The sequence below is a fragment of the Lemur catta genome, chromosome 21, assembly GCF_020740605.2.
Source record: "Lemur catta isolate mLemCat1 chromosome 21, mLemCat1.pri, whole genome shotgun sequence".
NCBI lineage: Eukaryota > Metazoa > Chordata > Mammalia > Primates > Lemuridae > Lemur > Lemur catta.
In genome coordinates, this window is record NC_059148.1 from 8,307,435 (window position 1) to 8,320,636 (window position 13,202).

Sequence of the window (13,202 nt, forward strand, 5' to 3'; positions counted from 1 at the left end):
GGCCTCCCCATAGGAAGGCCGACAGGGTAGTTCCACCTTTCCCATCATCTAGTCATGCTTTAGTAAATGGGGGATTCTAGAATACGTACTCTCTCTCTTGATGCCTGAGGCCACCTGTAATTACAGAAAAGGAATTAGCATGAGCATGAGACCATTCCGTGTCCTGTTTGCACAGGGCTTTTGTGCACTTGGTGACAGTGGAAAACCAGACAGGAGATAGTGGGAGAGGCAAGGGACCCCAAAAGCAAGAACGGAGCAAACTTGCTCATGCCTAAAGTCACAGCCTTCTGTGGAGGATGTATCCCTCAAGCCTATTTTGATTGGCAATTACAAAAACTTTTTCCAAAGAGATAAAAATGCTGCTGAGGAAAAATCTCACTAGAATAGAGTCTGCAACTGATGCCGTCATATTGTAACGACGTCTTGAATCTTTGAATCAGGTCTCAGTTGGCAATACACTCTCAGCCAAAATTTCACCCACCAAGGAAAACACATAAGACATCTCAAATATCCCTGTTCAGGTTGTCATATATTTTTTCAATTGGAAAAGGAAGAAATCAAGAAAGGAACATTTTCATTTCAGACAAAGACAGGTGGCCTGACCTTGGACATAGATGGAATTATGACTGCTCTGGTGCCAGCAAGCTCGATCTGTGGGTCCTCAGATGCAACTAGGAGACAGAGTGAATGTCAGTACCTCGCAGGTGTCGGTCATGGATTATTAGGGGGACATTGCTTGACGTGGACTCGAGATGAGAGAAAAGGCAAATGCATGGAACAGGACAGACTCGAGAAACAGAGCATGTGGTTGTCCAGCTGAAGGCCACCTAACCAACGGGCAGTAAGCTGTCTGTTTGTTAGTGACAGAGTCTCAGCGCTCCTCCTGCCCACTGGGAAGCTGAGGTGAATGCCACTACCTTACTGATACCTTCCAAGATCCTGTCTTCCCCCAGGGTCCACCTGTGCTGCTATTATCTAGACCTTCTCCTCTAGCAGACTGCACGCTTGCTGCGAGCAATCTTTATTGGGGGACTGGATGCAATTCTAGGCAAAATATTCCATGATGTGTATTTCCTTATCTTTTGTTACAAGGATAATTAAATGAAAGAGATTTGAAAATATAGAACTCTCCTATAATTTAGAGATAACCACTACTCTATTTTCCTTTCTGGATTCCTGTTCAATATATTGTGTGTGTCCGTGGATCAGCGGCTGCTCATGCTCACACGAGCTGCTGGCAGTGGGACAGTGCAGCGTGGGTCAGCGTGTGGGGAGTGCGGACCCTCTCTGGCCTGGCTCTGTAGGACATTCAAGCTAGGAAATCTCATCTGGGCACCAGGTTGACAACCACATCATCCTTTGAATTCTTATTTGGAAGTGTCCTTGGAGTTTGTGCACTGCTGGATTTGAGCATTTCTAAGGCTTGTGATGATGATGGTATTCAATACCAAACAGTATCTCCCTGCTGCTTCTCTGCTTTTGCCCACGTGTTGAGGAGTGATCTCAGCATTGCCATGTGGTGTCTCCCACTGCTCAGAATCTGCCAGCTGATCAGAACCCTGAGAGTTTTCCATGTGTGCTTCACACTGATAGTCACACCCGAGTTCACTGTTAAATGCACCTGTTGCTACCCTGAGTGATGCGACCATCGAGGCCACCTTATATTGATGGACAGTGTTTGGGATGTTTGTAGACTACACCACTTCTGGCTGTGCACTTGGAATTCCCTGCCCTGTAGGTAAGGTACTGGACCCTACAGGTGAGTGTTGACTTCAGCTCAGTGACCCAGAGCATCAACAGTGTGACGTAGAACTGAGTTCACATTGGCCTCTGCTTACATTAAGATCTTGAGCCATGCATGTCTGCACCATCTCCATTGAAGGGGGAACAATATGAAACCAATCTTCAAATGTGTCTTTGATGAGGGATGACTGAGTAGAGTCATGTAAAGTGGGAGGGCATGATGGGATTTTATTTTAAGAAAAGTGACACTTGTACTGTGCTGTGCATGGAGGTGCAAATCCTGGGAAATACACACACTCACAACCACACTAGTAATCACTGCACATAGGCTCACCCCTCAGTACTTCCCAACACTCGTGCACACGTGCCCATGCCATGTAATAACTCAGGTGTCGTAGAGACTCTAGTCGAGGGTCACAGTTCTTTCCTGGACCATGAGTTTCCTGCCCCACATCCCCAGTCCTTGTCTCCAGCAGGAAGCTGGAACGAGGTGGCTCTACAGACAACAGCAAGCTAGTCCCACTTTTCTCATCACTTAGATTTTTCCACAGCCAGAGATTGACCCCAGAATACGTACTGTTTATATTTGCCCTGGAGTCCACCTGCAAGTAGAGAAAGGAAAACACTATGAGGATCAGGCCTTGCTGTCTTCTGCTTGCAGAAGTCTTTTGCTCACTTGTTAACATCAGAAAACCAAATGGGAAACAGTGATTGAGGCAATGCCCCCAGAATAAAGCACAGAAGATGCTGGTGCAAAAGCAGAAGATTTTCAGGGAGGATTTCTTAATCTACCAATTTGGTAAATGCAAAATTCTTTTTTTTTGAGACAAAGTCTCGCTGTGTTGCCCAGGCTAGAGTGAGTGCCGTGGCGTCAGCCTAGCTCACAGCAACCTCAAACTCCTGGGCTTAAGCGATCCTACTGCCTCAGCCTCCCCAGTAGCTGGGACTACAGGCATGCGCCACCATGCCCAGCTAATTTTTTCTATATATATATTTTTTAGTTGTCCATATAATTTCTTTCTATTTTTTTTAGTAGAAACGGGGTCTCGCTCTTACTCAGGCTGGTCTCGAACTCCTGACCTCGAGCAATCCACCTGCCTCAGCCTCCCAGAGTGCTAGGATTACAGGCGTGAGCCACTACACCCGGCCAAAATTCTTTTTCAAGAAGGAAAATTACTACTGAGGAAAATGCTCGCTACCATGCAGTTTGTAACTGATGTTGTCATTTATAAATGCCATCTTCAATCAGGTTCAGCTGGTAATAAACTCTCACTAGACATTCCCCCCACCAAGAAATTCTATCTATAATTTATAATGGACATGGTCAGACTTTAATATCTTAATTCAAGAGAAAAAGAAAGAAACCAAGAGAAAGCATTTCTGTCCCTGACAAGGAAAGACAACCTCACCTTCTCAAAAGACAGGGCCTCTTCTGAGTTCTCACTGCCCACCTCTTCCACCACAACCTGCGTGGATGCTGGGGAAGCACAGAGGAACTGTCAGCACAAGGGTGTTGCTGAAGACTCACTTAGGGGGCCTGGCATGGTGTGGACACGGGGCTGCAGTGTGTGCAGGTGTGTGGTTAACGGCACAGACTGAGTTGCTGCTGGGCTGTCCTTGACGGTGGCGGGAGGCAAAGGAGAGGGGTGGGAAAGATGAAACAGAGCATTCGCTTTCCATCTAGGGCTGCCTAAGCCAGGTGAAATGGTCATTTTACACACAGGCCAATATGAAAATCCACATCATTATTCAAAGACCAGGCCTCTTCACTCCTCTGGCTCATTTGGAAGCCCAGGCAATACACACTTATTTTGTGACATGTTACAAGACCATTTGGCTTCTGTGCCGCTGCATACGCTGCTACTGCAGTTATCATCACTTCTGCTGGATTGCCCAAAAATTGCCGTGAAATATACACATTATTAGTTTAATTATTAAATATACAGATCAGTGGCATTAGTTACATTCCTAAATCTGTGTAGAGAATAAGAAAGAACTTAATCTGGTAACATAAGCTTTCACCTTAGAAAACTAGAGATAAAAAGAGATGTGTGATGTAAAGCAAAGAGAAGTAAAAGAAAGAAAAAAAAAACAAAGATTGCAGAATTCAGTCTAATGGAAAAATAGGAAAACAACAGAGAAAATTCTCAAAACCTAAAACTGATTCTTCAAAAAGATTGATAAAATTGAAAAGGTTCTAGACACACTAACCACAAAGAAAAGAAGACACAATGTACTAATAATATATATAAAAGAGGAATCATCACTACTGATCCCACGGGCATTAAGAAGAAAACGATGGAATATTTGTGAATATTCATGCCCAGCAACTGCATGGTTTACATAAAGTGGACCAATTCCTTCAATGAGTGAAACTAAGAAAACTCACCTAAGGAGAAATAGATAACTAAATAGGCCTATGTCTATCTTAGAAATTGAATCAATAAGTAGTACCTTTTCAAACCAACAACAATAACAAAACAACAAACGTCTCAGATGGTTTCACTTGTGAATTCTACCAAATTCTTACAAAGGAAAACACAGTCTTATTATACAAGTTAGTTATCATAATCTTAAGTATTTACCCAAGTAAGTTGAAAAACAATGTACACACAAAAAAAGTACAAGGAAGTTATGGCAGCTTTATTCATAACTGCCCGATCTAGAAGCAACCAGGACATCTTACAAGAGGTGAATGTTCCACCAAACTTTGTTACATTGATCCAATGGAATATTACTCAGTGACAAAACCCACTGACATAGCAAGCTACAAACACATATAAAAAATCTTCAGTGCATATTGCTATGTAAATAAGTCTGTGTGAAAGCTGCATCCTCTGTGATTCTAAAATTAAAAATAAAAAAACTAAAGAGACAGTAAAAAGATCAGTGATTGCCAGCAGTTCTGGCAAAAGGGGAGAGGGGTTAATAGGTAAAGCATGGGTCATGTTTAGGGCATGACACTATTGTGTAATGGTGATGAAGGACATTATGAGTTTGTCAAAATCATTAGACTGTACAACACAGAGTGAACCTTAACCCAAAGTCTGGACTTTAGCCAATAGTAATAATAATATATGGTCAACTGAAAAAGTCACAGTCTGTAAGTGTACAAAGGAGTCTTTCTTTCTTAGAAAGGTTCACAACCTGCAGGCGGGTCATCATGAAAAGCTGGGAAGTGCAGCCTCAGAAGAAGCCAGGTGACAGGCACTTGGAGGGAGGGAGGGAGGGTAAGACAGGAGTTTATGCTGAACAAGCTGGTCAGGTGTACATATGGGGCAGGTTGCAGGAGGAGCTATGAATATTGATGATGATAATGACAGAGACCCGTGCACATGCATATTAGATTTACATGTATTAACATACATCTCGTGATCACTTTGAGATGGAGATTTAATACTGAAATGCATCATAATTAGATCCTATGCATAAAAGGGTCAAGTGTACAGTACAAGACCATGAACTTCACACCTTCAGGAGACCAGCCAGAGCCACTCCACAACCTGCAGCTGCTTATTAAGAAGAAACTCTTTGTGGTTTAAAATGGACGTCATGTTGAACACATAAAAAGGGGAAGAGTGTGCCAGGGTCAGATGACATAAGCAGAGGGGTCTTCCAGCCTTTTGTTCTCTCACACTGGCCTTTAGTAAAATCTGGTGATGATTAGTAAGGGGAGGGGTTGGACAAATGGAACATGACAATCTTTCCATCCTACCACCGCCAGGAGCTCTAAAATTTGGATATTTTACCCAAAGGAGGGTCCATTAGTGTGCTCAAGGGGTTTGCAACTTTTATTTCAGTCCTCAGTACCAATATAGGCTCAGTCACAGTATTATTAATAATAACACATGGGCCAGGCACGGTGGCTCACACCGTGAGCCTCTGGGAGGCCAAGGCGGGTGGATCGTTTGTGCTCAGGAGTTCGAGACCAGCCTGAGCAAGAGTCAGACCCTGTCTCAACTGAAAATAGAAAGAAATTATATGGACAACTAAAAATATATACAGAAAAAATTAGCCGGGCATGGTGGGGCATGTCTGTAGTCCCACCTACTTGGGAAGCTGAGGCAGGAAGATTGTGCTTGAACCCAGGAGTTTGAGGTTGCTGTGAGCTAGGTTGACACCACGGCACTCTGGCCTGGGCAACAGAGTGAGACTCTGTCTCAAAAAACAAAAATAATAATAATAATAACACATGGACCACATCAATCAAGGACATGATTAAGAAAAGAAAGCCATGGGGGGAGGGCCATGACAACTTTCTATACACTCTGTTCAATTTGTACATTAATCTAAAACCCTTCTACATAATGTCTATTAATTTTTAAACATCTGGCAACACTGTTGCAGGAAAAAAATTCATTTCAGCTCATGCTTAAAAATCAGCCAAATTTCTGAATATTAGGTTGAGATGTGATGCTGTTTTTTATTAAAAGTATGCGAAAGCTTACGTTGTAAATACATCTTTATTTCTGTAGCTGTATCACTAATGATTGTTTTCATAAGTATAAATTTGTACACAGCAAACAAAATATATAGTGTCACACATTTAAAATTTATCTTAAATATGGGGCACTGAATAAATTTAGTTACTATTCTTGAATGTACTTAATAATTCCATTTAAACAGTACCTTCATTTGCTTTGTTTCTGGGGTGTACTCTCTTCAATGGCCACTTTTGGATTCTTTTGACCCACTTTCTGGAGCCAGCAGATTTTCTTGTCCCTGGAAGAGAGAGTCTTTTTATATCCTGGAGGTGAGATCCTGGGAATGTGTTACAATAAAGACAGCTGTGGACATCTTGCTGGCAGAAGACCATAGAGAAATTAGAATAATTTATTCACAGATTGAACGTTTGATCCCATTTTCAGCGTCCGCTTGGCTAAGTCACCTGAACCAGAGTTGGGCTTTAGGATGATCTTGTAGTGTGGGTTGCACTGAAAACCCAACAGAATAATTGTGCAGGCAAATCCCTTTCTGTGGACCCAACAATGTAGAAAAGCAGCGGAGCAGAGTGACCAAGAACACAGGGGCTGGTGCCTAATGGCCTGGGTTCGAATTCCCTTTACAATTTGCATGCACCTGGGAAAGTTAGAGAGACTCCTCTGTTCCTAAGTTCCCTGCTGTGAGACGTGGACATGTTAATCCATCTAAAAATGATTAAATGCATGTAGAGCCCTAAGAAGACAGGTGCTTCATAAGCACCCGGCAATATCAATCATCAAATGTGTGAAAGGATAAGCCAGACACTTGGTGGTGGTTGAATACAGGGAGGGAGCTTGGATGGCTGCAGGGCAGTGCAGGCTGGAAGTTCACTTCATCCTTTCCACGGCTGTGATGCTTTCCAGCTCACGGAGACTATCTGTGATTTTCTGTGACACCCAACATCAGCCCTGAGGGACAGGTAGAGCAGGGGCTACAACCCATAATTTACAGTTTAGGAAAGTGAAATTTAGAGATTTTTAAGTGACTTTCTCAGAGTCACAGAACTGATGAGTGATGGATCTGGGACAAGAGTGTAGTCGATTTTCAGGATACAGAGATCTCCGAACACCTGAGACCTCTACACCATCCCTGGAATCTGAAGCAAGGGCTGTTCTCACGCGCTTTCTCACGTCCTGCCTCAAGTTTTCTTCAGAGAGGTCGAAGCCCTGGAGGAGGTGGCTGAGTCAAGAGAAGGGCTCAAAACATGACTTGGCCTCTTCCCTCCACGGTTCTACCCTGACCTAAAATGCAACCGTTTCCTGCAAACAAAGCCTGTCTGAAAGGCAAGTCCCAGTGTGTGGCTTCCTCCCCCAGCATTTTCACGCTGCCAGCTGCCTTGGCATGAGCCTCGCCATCACCAGTTGCCCACTCTGTGTGACCATTGGTCACCTTGGCTCCCAAGCTGGCTCAGAATCCTGGATGTTCCAAACCGACTGCCACGTGATGGCTACGCCAGGAATGAACTTCCCTTCAGCTGGCCAAGCCTGCAGCAGCAGCCCATGGGAATTAACTGGGAGTGTGGCCATCTGGGCGGTGACTCAGTGGTTTGATGAATGAAGTCTGTGACCCCCCACTGTCTCCCTGACCTCTTACCTGAGGAGCTGCCTGAGCAGCCTTGGTTGAGGAGCAGTGGCTGCACCAGCACAGAGTGTGCACCTCCCTGCTCACACCCTTCCGCACCAAACTAATTCTTCACAAACTCCCCATCCGTCCCTCCATCTTACAGGGGTAGGGGCAGAGTCCCGTCTCCTCTTAGAGGGACCTGGCCATGGATACAAACTGGAGAACCCACCCCAGGGCCCTCCCTGAGGACCTCACAGGCCCTCCTTCCCTTTTTACCAAATGTCCTTTCCACTAACCCCTTGGCACTGTCCCTTCTCATCACTCTTCCTGGCAGCACCCAAACAGCCCATGACCCTGTTCTCATCAACCCCTTAGATACCTCCCCATGAAATCTCAGTTTCTTTTCTTTTGAAAATCTCTGGTTTCAGAGTGTAATAAAATTTGGTTTTGGATTTTGACATCTACATTCAGAAGAGTGTGGCCTTAATTCCCCTTTCCTCTAGTGTCTCTTGCTGTATTTGGCATCAGGATTCTCCAAATGTGATGAAGGTCATGTGGGTGTTTTCCTTTCCGTGCCTATCCTCCGGAAGACTGTGTACAAAACTGGCATTAGGAAATAGTACAGTTTCCTAAATTTAGGAAACTATTTAAAGCAACTAACTCGATAGAAGAATCAACACTATAAATTGAGAAATAAGACAAAACTCTATCAGACATCTACAAATCTGTGCACAAAGTAGAGTAAGGGAAGTGAAAATAAATAACTGGCCCGTTTGAAGAAAGGACAATCTGAAGGTCAATGTCGGCACACCTGTCCAACAGGAATTCACGTTTCCCATGTTGAAGGACTCTGGACCAATGAACAAAGGAAAGATCGGTAGGACTGCCGTGAAGTATCAACTTCTCAGCTGAGACTAACATTGAGATGTCAGGTGGATATACATCATCACATTACCATGGCGACAGGTCATCACAGAACTTCCAGAGAGAACAAAGGCCACCCAATGGTGTCCAACTGCTGCTCTCTAACAAGTGCATTTTTACATGTACAAGGGTATCATTTAAGAGTATGTGGGTTTTCTGTCAAAAACTCAATCTCAGACTCACACATTATTATCCTCTGTTTGTGAAAACACATAAGCAAAAGTGACAAGCCCCCCCGAAATACAGTTGATAGTGAAAATTTCAGGGTGAAGAAGGACAAAGCTAACATATTAAAAATAAAAATAAGTTCCATTCTTGATTGAAAATATCATCCCCATCCATTTATAGCATATAAATGTCACCAGACATTTCTTGATCTATTGATTTAAAAATTGTGCCAGTAAATAAAAAAACAGATTTTAAAAATTCATTGTGCCTCTCTAAGACACATGAGTTGTCAAATAATATAAATCCTTCTCTTATCACCTGTGTATATTTCCTTTGCTCTGTGCAACTAAGACTATGTACTCGAAGTTAGCAAGCTCTGTGAGCTCATTGAGCAATTTCTTTGTCATTGTATACGGCAAGGACTGCCTGACCACTGAGTAATTTTTTTAAAAAAGGATTGTCATACATTCACCCTTTGGTTGGTGGAAAATATATAATTAATAATGTTCTGAATGGACAGTTTTGGATAACCTCAAGCTCTGGGATTAAACATGTGTTCAGGCTCATAAGTCAACCACCGGTCACACTCGTTCTTATGATTTGATCATGAATATTGGGTACAGGAAGGGAATGGAAAAGCCCCCAAACCAATAAACAAGTGAAATTATTAAGATAAAAATGAAACGGTTGCCTTGTTTCAAACAAAGTAGTTGCCCTTCAACATATGAGACTCTACAGTACAAACCTCCATCACTGCCGGTTCTTCCGAAGTTTCTAGAACTAATAAATCAATTAAGACATTGATGAGGTATAAAAACTACATCAATATAGATGTTGCCTGATGTTCTCCAAGGATTATCCAGTTGAGGGGATGGTTGAGAGGGTGTGGGAAGGAACAGGAGGTGTTACATTGTTCTAAACAGAGGACTTTTAATGGTCCACAGCTGGATAGAAAAATGAGTGTATATGTGTGAGTGTTTGACATCTACATATATATATATATATATATGTACACATGCACATACATAACATGGGTGTTTGTATATATAGATAGATAAATAGATATTATGTATAAGAGAGAGATCTTGGAATGCCAGATTGAGGGAGAAAGTGACAAAGAATTATGGGACATATTAATAAATGAGAAACCATCTGATCAGAGTAACAGCATGTTAAAGGCAGAAACCAACAGCAGTTCAGACTGGCATTCATAGACAACTGGTAGACTGAACAAGGGACTTTCCTTCCTTCTGCCTTCTGAGTGTGCACAGTAGATGAACAATAAATGAGTAAATGTAGGCAAAGCCATTAGAAAGCTTCATGGCAGTGCTGGCGCTATATAATTACTCATTTAATACATCTGGGAGGATGTGCAGACAGTTTCACAGTTGTTACTTCCAGAGGCAGAACGTGGTAGGCTGCACAAGAGGGAAGGGAGAAAACCCAGATTTAATGCACATCTTTTTGTACCTTTGAAGGAAATTGAACACAGTTAATTTCTCCAGCCTGGATACTGATAATCTAATCTCTGCTCCTAGAAGAGGACCCCATATTCCTAAGTGCCTGGCACTGAGTTGGCCTCAAATAACACTTGCTGAATTAACCACACATTCTCCAGACTTTGCTCTCTAATATCTGTCCTTTGTAAAGATAAGTAAAGAAAAAAATCACGTACGATCGGACTCACGTCTCCTTCGCTGGGTTCACCTCTAGCCTCCACCTGTTTCCACTGACAGCTCAGTTGTAGAGTGAGCTCCACTTACCAGGGGTTTTCATAGAGAGGGTCCCTCCTCCCACCCTAGTCACATCTTGCTTATCTTCCTTAACTCAGTCAGGTTGTGATTTAATTATGCCAGAAACTGGATTGTTACTGAAATTGTAAACAGATTTCCACAATCAAAGGATATCATTTTGACTTAAGGGGTTTTTTATATTAATATGGACAAATATTGCCATATTATCATTCTATTTTAGGTCTTGTATATTACAGGTGTTGATAAGATTTGGAATAGGACTGAAACTTTTGAAATGAAATACTGGGCACCAAAATTAATCTATGAATGGAGCTAGTTTCAAATGGTTTTCAATCATGGAAATAAAATCTCGTATTTTGATCAAGGAAATTAGTCAAACTTACTCAGAGGTCTTTCCTAAAGCCACACTCATCAGACCAGTCATTTTATTAAGAGGACTTTTTATCCAAGATTGTGAAGATTCATGTTTATAAGTTTGGTTAAAAAAACCCTAAAACTGCCAACTGCCAGGTGTGATGGTGTGTGCTTGTATTCCTAGCTAGGGGGGCACTGAAAGAGGAGGATTCCTTGAGCCCAGGAGTCCAAGACAAGCCTGGGCAACTTATGGAAACTCTGTCTCAAAAAAAAAAACAAAAAAAAAAAAACACTTTTTGTTGCTTAGTAACAGGGTCGTGCTCTGTTGCCCAGGCTGAAGTGCAGAAGTGTGATCATAAGTCACTGTAACCTTGAAATTCTGGACTCAAGTCATCCTCCTGCCTCAGCCTCCTGAATAGCTGGGCTACAGTTGTGGACAGCAGCATACCTGGTTAATTTTGTTTTTTGTACAGACGGGGTCTTGCTATGTTGCCCAGGCTGGTCTCAAACTCCTGGGCTCAAGTGCTTCTCCTACCTCAGTCTCCCAAAGTGCTGGGATTACAGGTGTGAGAGAAAAAAAAAAAAAACAGAAAAAGAAAAAGAAACTCTTTGAAAATGTTTGTATCGGCCCCACTGACCCTGAGTCCTGTCCTCTCGCTTTCTTCCGCGGACAGCATGAGTTTCACCACTCGCTCCACCACCTTCTCCACCAACTACCGGTCCCTGGGCTCCGTCCAGGCGCCCAGCCGTAGCGTGCGGCCCGTCAGCAGCGCTGCCAGAATCTATGCAGGTGCCGGGGGCTCGGGCTCCCGGATCTCCACGTCCCGCTCCACCAGCATCCAGAGCGGCTGGGGGTCCGAGGGCCTGGCCGCGGGGATGGTCGCGGGTCTGGCAGGAATGGGGGGCATCCAGACAGAGAAGGAGACCATGCAAGAGCTCAACGACCACCTGGCCTCCTACCTGGACAGAGTGAGGAGCCTGGGGATCGATAATCGGAGGCTGGAAAGCAAAATCCGGGAACACCTGGAGAAGGGGCCCCAGGTCAGAGACTGGGCGCATTACTTCAAAATCATCGAGGACCCGAGGGCTCAGATCTTTGCAAATTCTGCGGACAATGCCCGCATCGTTCTGCAGGTTGACAATGCCCGTCTTGCTGCTGCGGACTTTAGAGGCAAGTGTGAGACAGAGCTGGCCGAGCGCCAGTCTGTGGAGAGCGACATCCACGGGCTCCGCAAGGTCATTGATGACACCGATATCACTCGCCTGCAGCTGGAGACAGAGATCGAGGCTCTCGAGGAGGAGCTGGTCTTCATGAAGAAGAACCAGGAGGAGGAAGTAAAAGGCCGACAAGCCCAGACTGCCGGCTCTGGGCGGACCGTGGAGGTAGACGCCCCCAAATCCCAGGACCTCGGCAAGATCATGGCAGACATCGGGCCCAGTATGACGAGCTGGCTGCTGGACAAGTACCGGTCCCGGCAGATTGAGGAGAGAACCACAGCGGTCACCTCACAGTCCGCCGAGGTCGACGCTGCCGAAATGACACTCGCGGAGCTGAGACGTACAGTCCAGTCCTTGGAGATCGACCCGGACTCCATGAGAAATGTGAAGGCCGACTTGGAGAACAGCCTGAGGGAGGCGGGGGCCCGCTACGCCGTGCAGATGGGGCAGCTCAGTGGGGTCCTGCTGCACCTGGAGTCGGAGCTGGCACCGGCCCGGGCAGAGGGGCAGGAGTACGAGGCCCTGCTGAACATCAAGGTCAAGTTGGAGGCTGAGATTGCCACCTACCGCCGCCTGCTGGAAGACGGGGATGACTTCAATCTTGGTGATGCCCTGGACAGCAGCAACTCCATGCAAACCATCCAAAAGACCATGACCCCAAGGATAGTGGATGGCAAAGTGGTGTCTGAGACCAACGACACCAACGTTCTGAGGCATTGAGGCAGAAGGACCAGAGTGCCTTTATACCAATAAAAAAGTTCACAGGTCATTGAAAAAAGAAAGAAAGAAAAATGTTTGTATCATCATCAATGTCAACCCCTGATGAAATGATAAAAAAAAATGTAACAATTAAAATCATTTTGATTTGTTTGTTTTACTTTATTTAATGTGGCCACTAGAAAATTTCTAATCTCATAGGTGGGTCACATTATATTTCTATTGGACAGCTCTGGTCTAGACTCAGAGCCCCTCCAGCTCCCAGGCTGGTCCAACCTG

The 13,202-nt window shown here is 44.3% G+C and overlaps 1 protein-coding gene across 1 annotated transcript; it reads left to right on the forward strand.

Annotated features, from left to right (window-relative positions):
* The first annotated feature begins 11,632 nt into the window (after positions 1 to 11,632).
* LOC123625736 (keratin, type I cytoskeletal 18-like) lies at positions 11,633 to 12,926 on the forward strand. The gene has a single exon (XM_045534270.1). The coding sequence runs from the start codon at positions 11,664 to 11,666 to the stop codon at positions 12,924 to 12,926; it is 1,263 nt and encodes a 420-aa protein (XP_045390226.1). The 5' UTR covers positions 11,633 to 11,663.
* The last annotated feature ends 276 nt before the right edge of the window (positions 12,927 to 13,202 follow it).

What these genes read in the sequence shown, in the direction of transcription:
- LOC123625736 (XM_045534270.1), top strand. Translation starts at nt 11,664, where the DNA reads ATGAGTTTCACCACTCGCTCCACCACCTTCTCCACCAACTACCGGTCC.